This window comes from Myotis myotis, unplaced genomic scaffold (genome assembly GCF_014108235.1).
Source record: "Myotis myotis isolate mMyoMyo1 unplaced genomic scaffold, mMyoMyo1.p scaffold_m19_p_7, whole genome shotgun sequence".
Classification (NCBI taxonomy): domain Eukaryota; kingdom Metazoa; phylum Chordata; class Mammalia; order Chiroptera; family Vespertilionidae; genus Myotis; species Myotis myotis.
The window spans coordinates 73678097-73689874 of NW_023416379.1; the positions used below are offsets into that span (position 1 = coordinate 73678097).

The 11778-nt window shown below is 35.7% G+C and overlaps 1 protein-coding gene across 3 annotated transcripts in view; it reads left to right on the forward strand.

Moving 5' to 3' along the window:
* The window catches only part of RAB23 (RAB23, member RAS oncogene family), a 28074-nt gene extending 19087 nt beyond the window's left edge, over positions 1-8987 (forward strand). For 2 of the 3 annotated variants that reach the window (XM_036317311.1, XM_036317312.1), the window contains 4 exons: positions 660-816; positions 2583-2665; positions 3511-3603; positions 5342-8987. In XM_036317311.1, coding sequence (XP_036173204.1) covers positions 660-816; positions 2583-2665; positions 3511-3603; positions 5342-5481 — 473 coding nt within the window. In that variant the 3' untranslated portion in view covers positions 5482-8987. The remainder of the gene's footprint in view (positions 1-659; positions 817-2582; positions 2666-3510; positions 3604-5341) is intronic. The other variant, XR_004968834.1, reaches the window with a different exon arrangement.
* Positions 8988-11778: the final 2791 nt, after the last annotated feature.

Below are 11778 nucleotides of genomic sequence, written 5' to 3' on the forward strand. Positions count from 1 at the left end.
GCTTACATTTAATTTTAGCTGTAATCAACCTAATGTGATAGTTGATAGATAGAATATTGCCAATGAGTATAGTATGGGGATTATATAAACGGTAAAAAACTAAAACCATTTCCCTTTCTTACTGTATATATTTTTTTCTTGACCCTGGTTTGTAACTGATATTTGTTAGCATCATTGGTATTCTGCTACCAACATGAGATAATAACAGATTTTTAGAAAAGTAAATAGAATTATGATTTTTTTCATAGATTTTTCTTAAATCTATATTGAAAGAAATTAAGAAGCAAATGACAAGTATTAACAGGAAGAACTTGGCAACAGCCCATCATTCATGTTTAGTTTACCATTCTCTGTAGCTCTTATAATGTAATTAAATGTATTAATATTTCATGGTGTTCCCCCCCACCCCCCCTCAAAAAAAAAGTTTATAATTTTGAGAGAACTTTGACACTTATACAAGTTTGAGAACCACTGTTCTTGGTAAAAATTGGTTCTTTGAATTAGAAAATAGAGTTTTTATTTTAAAAAACAAGCAGAGTGCTAAAAGATAAGTTCACCAGTTATTTACTTGAAAAACTGTTTTTAGGTAAAAGTTGCCCTCACCCTTCACAGGATTGTTAAATTAATTTAAATAATATGTTTATTTTGTGACCTTACAGGAGCCCAGGCTTGTGTGCTTGTATTTTCTACTACAGACAGGGAATCTTTTGAAGCAATTTCCAGTTGGAGAGAGAAAGTAGTAGCTGAAGTTGGAGATATACCAACTGTGCTTGTACAAAACAAGATTGATCTCTTGGATGATTCTTGTATAAAGAAGTAAGATGGCAATTTTTGAGGGGGTGGCGATAATTCTATAAAGTTAAAAACTATTTTAATTTTTGTATAAACTTACAAAATTTAGGGACGTTTATATAAAGAATGCCTTATATTTAAAATTTCTGTGAGCTGTTCTATGTGATTGATTTGTTTTAAAAAAAGTTCTTACTGAATCATAAGTAGAGAAAATTAAAGGATTAAATTTTGAAGCTCCTTTTAGAATTCTAGGCTTAGGTCTTTGCACCACAAATCCAGTTCTTCGTTTTAAGTCAAATGTAGATCTAGTGATAATGCTAAAGAAAACATTTAAAAATATTTAAACATATGAAAGATGCTTTAATAAAGAGTAAGTAGATAGATAGCCTATGTTGATGAGTTTCATATTGTTTTGTATTTTCAGAACTATTATGCTCAAATTTGTGAATGGAGTTTAGCATCCAGCTAATTTTTTTCTATAAGTATTTGCTCATTGTATTATTAAAGTTTTGTTTATGTGTTCTTATGTTATCTGTTGCTATACAACAGATTAGTCTAACTTAGTGGCTTACAACAACCAACATTTATTATTTCTGTTTCTATAGGTCAGAAATTTGGGATAGCTTGAGGGTGGTTCTGGTTCAGAGTTTTCCATGAGGTTGAGGCAAGATATTGGCTAGGCTGTAGTCACACAAAGGCTTGACTGGGGCTGGAGGACCTGTTTCCAGAATGGTTCACTCAGCTGGCCATTGGCAGGGGCTTAGCTCCTTGCCACGTGGATCTTTCTCTCTAGGGCTGCTTGAGTGTTCTTACAACAAAGCAGCTGGCTTCCCACAGCCGGCAAGCCAAGAGAGAGCAAAGCAGAAGCCACATGTCTCTTAGGACTTCGCCTCAGAAGTTACATGCTATCGTTTCTCTATGTTATTGATCCCATTGACCAACCTTGACTACAGTGTAGGACAGTGATGGCGAACCTATGACACACGTGTCAGAGGTGACACGTGAACTCATTTTTTTTTGGTTGATTTTTCTTTGTTAAATGGCATTTAAATATATAAAATAAATATCAAAAATATAAGTCTTTGTTTTACTATGGTAGCAAATATCAAAAAATTTCTATATGTGACACGGCACCAGAGTTAAGTTAGGGTTTTTCAAAATGCTGACACGTCGAGCTCAAAAGGTTCGCCATCACTGGTGTAGGAGGAGCCTACACAAGGGTATGAAGACCAGGAGCCTGGGGAGACGGGATGGAATCATTGGGAACCATTTTGGAGCTTAGCTACTATAGTCTTAATAAAATCAGGAGTCCACCATCAGGAGTCATAATAATAAAACTAAAGTTAGGAGTCCACTCTTGTAGAGACAGCCTTACTATACTGTTGACTTTGACTTTGGCAGCAAAGTAGTTTCATAGCCAGTAAGAGTAAAATAAGTACTGCACTATGTGATTTTCAGAGTGTCATTAAATTCAAATGTTTTTTAAACCAGAAGAGAATAGTAAAGTATTACATAAAGAAAAGCGATATTTTGCTATTTTAAGGCTAGAGTTTAGTGACTGTATGGAAAAGTGTGTGTTTACAGTTACAGTATCATGGTTGGTGTTTATCAGCTCCTACGAGTAGTGAACACAAAACCCTGTTCAAGCTGAGAACACAGCTTTAACTAGTCTGGAACATCTGACACCACCCTCCCCCAAGCTGTATCAATAAATGTTATAAAAGTGATTTTTTAAAAAACAAGCTATCAGAAAGTATCTCTATAAGCACTTTTTCCTCCCATTGATATAGCGAGGAAGCTGAAGCACTGGCAAAAAAGCTAAAGCTAAGATTCTACAGAACATCGGTGAAAGAAGATCTGAATGTGAATGAAGGTAAACTGCCGTTTTAAAAATTTAGCAGGAAATCTGTTTTATTCTTCTTAGTTTTCTGTTGTGTTGTTTAGAAAACATTTATGATGAGAACAGAATTTTATTGTCACCTATCATTAAGAAAAAAATTAAAGCATGATGCTTCTTTGAGTTAGAGTTTTTAATTATTCACTGATGTCTTGGAATACTTGGTACTCTACAGCAAAACTCTGCTGGGTGTTTGTTTTGTTTTTTATCTTTAAAAATATAGCTATGTGTGAGTGTATATGCATGTATGTGTTTTTCATGCATACCTTTTAAAATTACTGAATTGTTTTAGAACTCCACAATAGGTGGATATTCCAGTAGGTAGTTACAATAGCCTTAAATTAATAGTATTTCCTAGTTTAAGAAAGTAATATTAGAGAAAGAGGATGGTTATTTTTCTCATTCCAGAATTGCTACTTATTATATTAGATAGCAACTGGATTGTTGCCTAGGTGTCTTTCTGGGTAGGTATTTTTTTCACCTAAAGAAATGAGACATCTTTTTAAGACTAAGTCATTTAGTGTTGCTGAATATTAATCACTATTCAAGTACTGAAAACTAAAGAGCCAATGATTACAAATACTATTTCATTTCTTTACTAATAAAATGCCACTATCTGTTTATTAGTATTGCCATTCATTGTACATAGGTATTGTTGAAATAAATTTACAAGTTGAATTTTTTAACTAGATTGTATGTTTCTAATTTAATTTTAAATTTGTTTAGTACATATAAATATTATAGTAAGTAATATGCAAAAACATATTTTATCTGCATATGTCATACTGACCTGGTAGGCTTTTTGTTCATTTTTATTCTAGTTTTTAAATATTTGGCTGAAAAGTATCTTCAAAAACTGAAACAACAAGTAGCTGAGGATCCAGAATTAAGGCATTCAAGTAGTAACAAAATTGGTAAGTACCCAGGACATTTTAGACCCATGTTTACCTGGTGAATTTATTTCCCATTAATTATTATCTTATTTACTATTTTTTTCATACAGTGTGCTCAGTTGTTTAAGGAATGTGATTAGAATGTGATAGATCAATGATTATTACATTTAGTAGTATCAGGTCTCTTATTAAAGGTATATTGATTCTCATTATGTAACAAATTAAATACAGGCTCTCTTCATCCCAATATTTAAAGACAGTTTTGTCCATCCTTCCTGTGCAACTTCATGCCCCACTTTTATGTATGTACCCCTTTTACCAGTTCCACCAGAGGTCTTGCTCTTTCTTGAACATGCCCAGGGCTGTCTTACTTTTCACTTTTGCTCATTTTGACTCTTCTATCAAGAATAACCTCCCTTTCCCATCTCTGTCAAAGAACTTTTTTTTTTTTTTTAATCCACACCCGGAGATATTTTTTCCATTGATTTTTAGAGTGGAAGGGAGAGGAAGAGACAGAGAGAAACACCAATGTGAGAGAGACACATCAATTGGTTGCCTCCGGCATGCCCCCAACCAGAGCCAGGAGCCTGCAACCCAAGGTATGTGTCCTTGACCGGAATTGAACCCAGGACCCTTCAGTCTGCAGGCCTACTCTCTATCCACTGAGCCAAACCAGTTAGGGCTGTCAAAGCACTCTTTATTCCTCATGGACTATCTAGAAAGCTCGCTCGGCTATGTAATTGGCCTCATGCTTTTCCTTTAAGTGAACAAAGATCTAAGTCCAGGACATTGCCAGGTGTCCAGTTCCACCTGCTTCCTATAATTCCTCCTTTCTGATAAATTAGATGTCCCTCATCCTGTCTTTGAACCATTTATGGGATCTTGTGTCTCTTTTATGGCACTTAACATGAATGTCTTATACATATATCATTATTTCTTTGTATACTAACCTCATTTATTAGATTGTAAACTTCTTTTTTTCTCTTTTAAAGATTGTAAACGTCTTGTGGGCAGGAATTGCTCGCAGTCACCTTTGTGTTGTTGATAGTGTCTCTGGCCCATAGTTCTGTGTATCAAGGATGATAAATAGTTCAGAAAGACCAGCACAGTTCAAAACAGAATCTATAATAGTTAAACTTTTTAAAAAAATTTATTTTTTATCTACTCATGACTTTAATTATCTGTAGACCATTTTGTTAGTTTAGCCTCGATAGGAAAGTCTTACATTACTACCAGCTTTTACATAGGTAATGTTTTGATTAACTTAAAATATCACAAATACTGTTAACTATGTCAGGTATTCTTAGGGAAGTTATCTGATATAAAGTTAATAAGCGAAATTATTATAATTATTTTATTTACTGATTCCATATTTCAAAAATAGTGAAAAGATGCAGAATAATGTGTAGAATATGTCACCATTTGAGTAGCAGAGGGAGTAAAAAACAATATATATATATTTTTGCCTATATATGCATAAAATATCTCTTGAAGGATACATAGGAAAATTGATAAAACATGCTTGCCTTAGGGGAATAAAACTGGGGTGGTGGTGGGAGACTTCATTGTGAACCCTTTTGAACCCTTTAAAATTTGAACCATAGGTATTTCTATTAAAAATAAATGAAATGAAAAGAAAGGCTTAAAGTTGTAAATACTTGGGAATATTACTGATTCACTAAGAAGCTGGATGCAGTCTTCAGTAGGTAATCCTGAGACATGTCAGTGTCAACCTGTGTCCCCCTTCAATTTATTACAGGTGTCTTCAACACATCTGGTGGAAGTCACTCGGGTCAGAGTGCAAGTACACTTAATGGTGGAGATGTCATCAATCTTAGACCCAACAAACAGAGGACCAAGAAGAGCAGAAATCCTTTTAGCAGCTGTAGCATACCCTAAAATGTTATAGGCAGGAAAAGAATTGTGCAGTTCAGTGAGAACTACATCCAGCTGTCATGGTATGTTACAAGTTTTTTAGCAGATTTTGCACCTAATGCTTTGAAAGTTGGCAGACTTAAATATTGATCTGCAGTGCTTTTCAGAATGGAGTGAGAACTTTGGAGGAAAAATTACTGCCCTGTGGACTCATTTTAATTTTTTTTACATTAGACGAAGCTTCTCCTGTTTTTGAAGGAATGCTGTAAGAAATGTCAAAAACAGGTTTTGCTGAATTTTAAATGCTGGAAAACATAAATGAAATGCCTAAATATATTGGTACAGATTGTAATATTATGGGTCAAGAAAAGATAGCATTTTTTTTCTGAAATTAGTCACCTAGCTTTTCTGGGAAATAGTATTGAATCCAAGTACTTACAAAAATAATAATGAAAGGTAGACCCTAAGTTTTGTGAGACTGCATTAGTATGTACTTGGGCAATGTTACTGTGCAATATCTGTACCAGGCGGGGTGTGGAGGTATGCATGCAGGTACTTGGTATTGAAGTAAATTGAAGGTGTGTGCAGTGTTTAAGGAAACAGAATCTAATTCATTCATTCATAGAATCATTTACACATTGTGTGTATGTTAAAAGTTTTTATTTTCAAATAAATTTCAGACATATATTTTGCAAAAGAGCTGGGATTTAAATAGTGTTTTGTGCCAAAAAGTATATCTAATTTTTACAGTGCTTTACTATCAGAATTTATATTGTTTATAATATCTTTTAAAAGCAGTTTTCCTCTCTGATGGGGTAGATAAAAGAGAAGTTTAAATGTTTTACTGCTAGATCATCTCTCAGGTGAGACTTGTTGCAAAACTTTTCACGTGTCCCTCATAAGCATAGTGAGCTTGTGCTGGCCAAGTCCTGGAGCAGACACAGCAGGTCTGCGGTTACTCCCTGGGCCTGGGAAGCACACTGATGCTTCCGGCGCCTTTGCTGCTGATTGAAAACACAATTTTGAACTTCTAGGATTATGCTAACAATTTTTAAAAATGCACAAGAGGTGATCTTTTATTGTAATCCACATTATGGATTTTATAATGCCCTGCAACTGTAAAGCATCTTTTTGTTTACACATTTTTGTATGGTATTTTAACATTATCGCTTAAAAATTTCTATAACCTTTAATTTGTACAGTGCTTTCTCAAGACCTCTGTCAGGAACAAATATAAAATAACTTCTTTTAAGAAATGATTTTAATATGTAATCATGTGGCAGAGCATAAATTTTGTGACTTGGGACAGTAGCTTTCCAGCTAAGATAATTGCATGAACTGTTAAAACTAATTATCATTTATCAATGATTTTGTTTTTAACCCTTTGCAATATACCTTGTTTTCACAGGATTTCAAAATGTGTAAAAATAACTTCTTGAAAAATGTGCGATCAAGTTCTTTTTCATTATTTGTAAATGCATAATGTTTTATATATTTCTCTTGTGTCTTTTCTCTCTTTTTTTCCCCCCTAAGTCTTCCATCTGTGCCACTCTCATCCCCCATCCAGATTAATGTTGACAACCTAATAGAATTTTCTGGGGCGTGTCTTTGTTAAGTGGTCAAGAGTGGATGTTTGCTTTTCAGAATATTGAAATAATCTGGCATTATGTATTTCAAAGTAACATATAAAATTTTATTTTTTTGTCACCACTCCCATTGCTGGCAGTGGGATAGATGTTGGGAAAAACTCAGTTCCTATCAATGGGTACCTGCTGGTGATTCATCTTTCCTTTTCTACTCTCTTGAAATATAGTCTCTTTAATTTTTGCACAAAATATATTTTGCATCAAATAGTCTTACGGTTTTTAGTATCAGAAAAATCACATTATGTAATATGTTGTAGTTGTATTTCATATTAATTAAATGTGTGTTGGTAAAAGTTTGTTACTATTCCATATAAAAAATGTAATCTCTGATGGTTGCAGTTCCCCTGATATTTGTAATATAATTTTGTGTACTTATTTTGTCTCTTTTTTTTTTTTTGCAAGAACCGAAATCTGTTACACATTTGAGTTTTTAATTTGCACTTCTGTATTTTAAATCTAACCATAATTAATCATTATACATTCTCAATTCAATTAATTATAAAACCTAAATTAACATTAATTTTCCCCCCTGAGGCCCTTAATTCCTTTAAATAACTTTACTCTTAGTGTCTAACGAACCATGGTTGCTGAAGAAAACTTGTGTAAGCCTCCAGGAGGTTGTGCATTTGTGCTCTAATGTATTTTTTATATTATGGCTAATGTTTAGCATTCAGACATATAGCTTTGTAATAACTGCCATATTTCAAAGTTCCCGAGGTTTCCTTTTCCTCTTTCAGTCTCCTATTGAATTAAATAGCACACAGAACAGCACATATAAGGCAGTATCTATAATAATAAAAGCATAATATGCTAATTAGACCTTCCCTACCAGGGAAGCCTGGGTCCTGGGTGCCTGCTGGTGGCTGGAGAGAAGCCCGGGTCCTGGTTGCCAGAGGGAAGCCGGTGCCGGCAGCAGGGGGAAGGCAGGCCTACCCTTGCACGAATTTTGTGCATAGGGCCTCTAGTAGTTAAATAAAACCAGGCGAAATGGTTTTCTTTTCATCTGCCCAAAGTTGATAACCCACGTAAACTTTTTAAAAATAAAGTAAAAGTGACACTACCAAAAAGAGGATGGACACCTCCCTGTGGAGTGAAGTTAGATGGTTGTTTCAGAAGTTGACAACTCAGTGCAAAAAGAACACTCATTAATGCACCCACTGAGCCTGTGACTGTTAGGGACTGGAGTCTATTCTGAAGATCTCAGAACAAGGAGTTGGCTTCAGGACCTAATGCCCTAACTTATAGTGAACTATTTTAATGTAAAATATTAATTGAGCATCCTTTTCAAAACCTCTGAAATAGTTAACTGGTAATTAGCTGAAGTGCTCCCATTACTGGATAATCTGTTTCTCTGAAAACAAAGTGAATTATAAAGACTTCCCACACTGCACAGTCAATCTAATGAACAGGTAGATTTATTCAGTTTTAACTACTAGTTACGAACATGTGTACTGTTATCACTCTTCAAGTTTTCACCCTAAAACATGTAAGCTTATCTTACTAGTGAATTTGTTTGCTAACAAACTATTTAAAACCACAGTGGACTCTGGAATATCCAATTACCTAATTCCCAGGTAAATGGATGGATAGCTGTAATAACTTTTATTAGTACTCCTTTTCTTCTCTCTCTTGAAATATCTATAGTAGGATACTGGTAGATGGTCTAAAAATAAAAACTTTGGATTAAAAGGAAATCTCAACCCCTTCTATATTTTTGTTACTACTAAATAATGCTTTTGTAAATTTGAATGAAAAACCACTTGTATGTATTACTATTGGGTTGCAGTTATGCACGTGAGCTTAATTTAAAATATACTACTTAATAAAAATTTCATGAAAGATTAATTCCAATAATCAAAAAATAAATGCATTTCAACGCCTGAATTTCGTTTGATATGTGTCACCAGCGTGGAACCAAATAGTAAAAGGTATAGTATGACTTATTTAAAAATCAAAACAACTTAAAAATATTTCATATTTCAGATACTCACTCTGCCAATATTTAGCATACTCATTTTATTGATAGTAGATATTTAGTGCAATTTAGCACTGTGGTTTAAGTAATTTTGCCTTGGAAACTAAATTTCTTTTTTATTTCTATCAGTATCAGTCTGTTTAAAGAAGTCATTTCCTTGTGCTTTGAGCATCTCTTACCAGCCCTTCTCCCTTCCCCCGACCCCCCGCCAAAAATATATTTACTTTGTCCCGTGGTACAAAATATAGTTCAAATTTATTTAACAAGTGCTTTCTGTTAGCCACCATGCTAAACACCTTGCATGCTGTATCTCTTGAAGTTCCTAACAGCATTCTCACCCCCACTTTACAGCTGGGGAGGGCAGGGATGTGCCTGGGGCTCTCTGCGGTAAGAGAGGGGGTGGGAGGTCTGTGCCAGGTCTCCCAGCAGCAAAGCTTATGGCCTCTGTGTTGTTTTGTCTCAGGTCTTGTATTATCTGACGGTTACATTTGGGAGGTAATACTCCCTGAATCCATATGCTAAGTCTAAGCCCAGGTTTTTCACTCTTTTCTGATTCCTTTTGTCAAATTTCCTGCACAAACTGTGCCTAATTTATTTAACCTGTTCTGGTCACCCCGGGAATATGGCACATTAAAGCTGGACTAGACACTGAAATCGGCTCCTCACCCAACGTGTGACTGCCAAAGTGATCTGAATGCCCACTACATGCAAAAGAGGCATATTTGCTACACTATTTAGGGGGTTGAGGTGGATAATTGAAAGATTTGTGTGGTCCAGTTCAAGCTGTTTACTCTTAGTTCATGTTGAAAACTTAAGAACGTGGTTGTGTCCCTAAGCAGAAGGTCCGTTTCATTTGGCTTGGCTGTTATATGAGTAGACACACAAAAAGAAGTTCAGGCTCACTGCTGTCTTTGTCTTGCCTTTTCAGCTCTGACTTTCCACTTTTGTTTTGAATAATTATAAAATCCATCTTTCAAAAATAGCATTATCATGTAGATGCACTCCCAAAATAGTAGTGTTTATCACAGCCGTGTGAAAGGGACAAATGCACGGGTGTTTCCCCGCTAAAAATTGTTGCATATAATTTGGTGTGCCAGACCCTTCCTCTGCTTCTTTCAGTGGTTGCTAAATTCTCTCATGCTTTCCAGTTTTAAAATGTTGAAACAGAGTCGATCCCCTCGTTAGGGTGAGTTCTGACTCGGTACTAGACTGAGCTCCAACACAAAGGGTCCTCCCTGCCTGCATGCTGTCCCTCTGCATATGCCTCACTTGGCTAATGTTTCATTAAATTAAAGGGAGGACCCACTCACATACAACACAGTGTGAATGGTGCCTAGGGGATGCAACACTGAGACTGGGAGGGAAGCACAGCTGGAAGCCAGCACAGGGATTTTTTCAATGTCAGATTTCTACATTGAAATACCAGGAGGGTCAATTCTACCAGTATATCTGCCAGATTTCTAACTGGGCAGCAGTGTCACTGCCGTCAGTCAATGACCGGCACTGACTGCTCTTGTCGGCTCCTCTGCAGGTCCTGCTGGCTCACACGAGAGAACCTAGGGTGGGCATGGGAACTCTACTGGGAAGCAGTGCTCGTGAGGGATGGCACAGGGCTGCCCTAAAATTGTACATCACATTCTAGAAATGGTATCCGATCCCAATTATAGCCGTTAGGGACTATATCAACATGGACAAAACATATACTCAATTCCCTTATGGTCCAAATCTACTACCTACATGGAAGACGACAGTTTAAATGAAGGTAAAAATGTGACGCTTGGGAGTTTCGTCATTTGAAAATAAGTCACACTTCCATTCTTAAAAATAAATAAGAATCACCACACTGAGGTCACTGCCCTTTGAACGTGGCTCAGGCTGGTGGCCAGCAGACCAGGGACTGACGCAGCTTGGAGATAGGTCGCAGCTCTCGAGTCTGTGATAAGGAGCAGCCTCCAATAAACTTCATTGTAAAGAATGAGACAAACAGCGCTGGAATGTTTGTGGTACAGTCCCGGGCTGACGTGGAGTCAGTGGAAAGGGGGAGTATTTACTTCCCCAAATAGACGGGATGTACAGATGCTGACAGTCCTTGAGAACGTGAGGAAAACTTGATCGTGTGTGTCTTAATTTTCAAAAAGCTGATAAAGAAACAGATGGCACAAAGAGAAAATCTTTATCTGTCAGTGAACCTGATAACAGCAAATTAGAATCTGCTGGCAAATCAAGAGGCTTTGCACCATTATCAATGAGAATGAATGTTCCCCATGAAATGGAAAGATTTAAATGAAGAGGACTTGGGGCTGGCAATCAATGCAGCCATGAATATCCTTAGATTGTAATTGCTTTTTATGAAGAGAGACTAATTGGGCATTTTTGTCCAGAAAGCCAAGCTCAGAATTGTTTTCATTGATAGATAAATATACATTGATATAAATAAATACCCGAATCTTAACTTTTTTCCAGTGTGAAAGAATACTTATGCTCTAATAAAAATTGAGTTTGAAATGTTTGTTTTGCAGTAGTATTTGGGAAAGTTGAGGGCTTTGTATGTCAATAACACTAATAATAAATAAAAGTGTTCTATAGTTGCTTCATTTCTTACAGATAAAAGAATAATCAATACACTGGTCAACTTTGTTAGTAAAAAAATGCAAACTAAAGATGTTTCATATCTAATGTTAGAAAAAAATGCTTAATGCT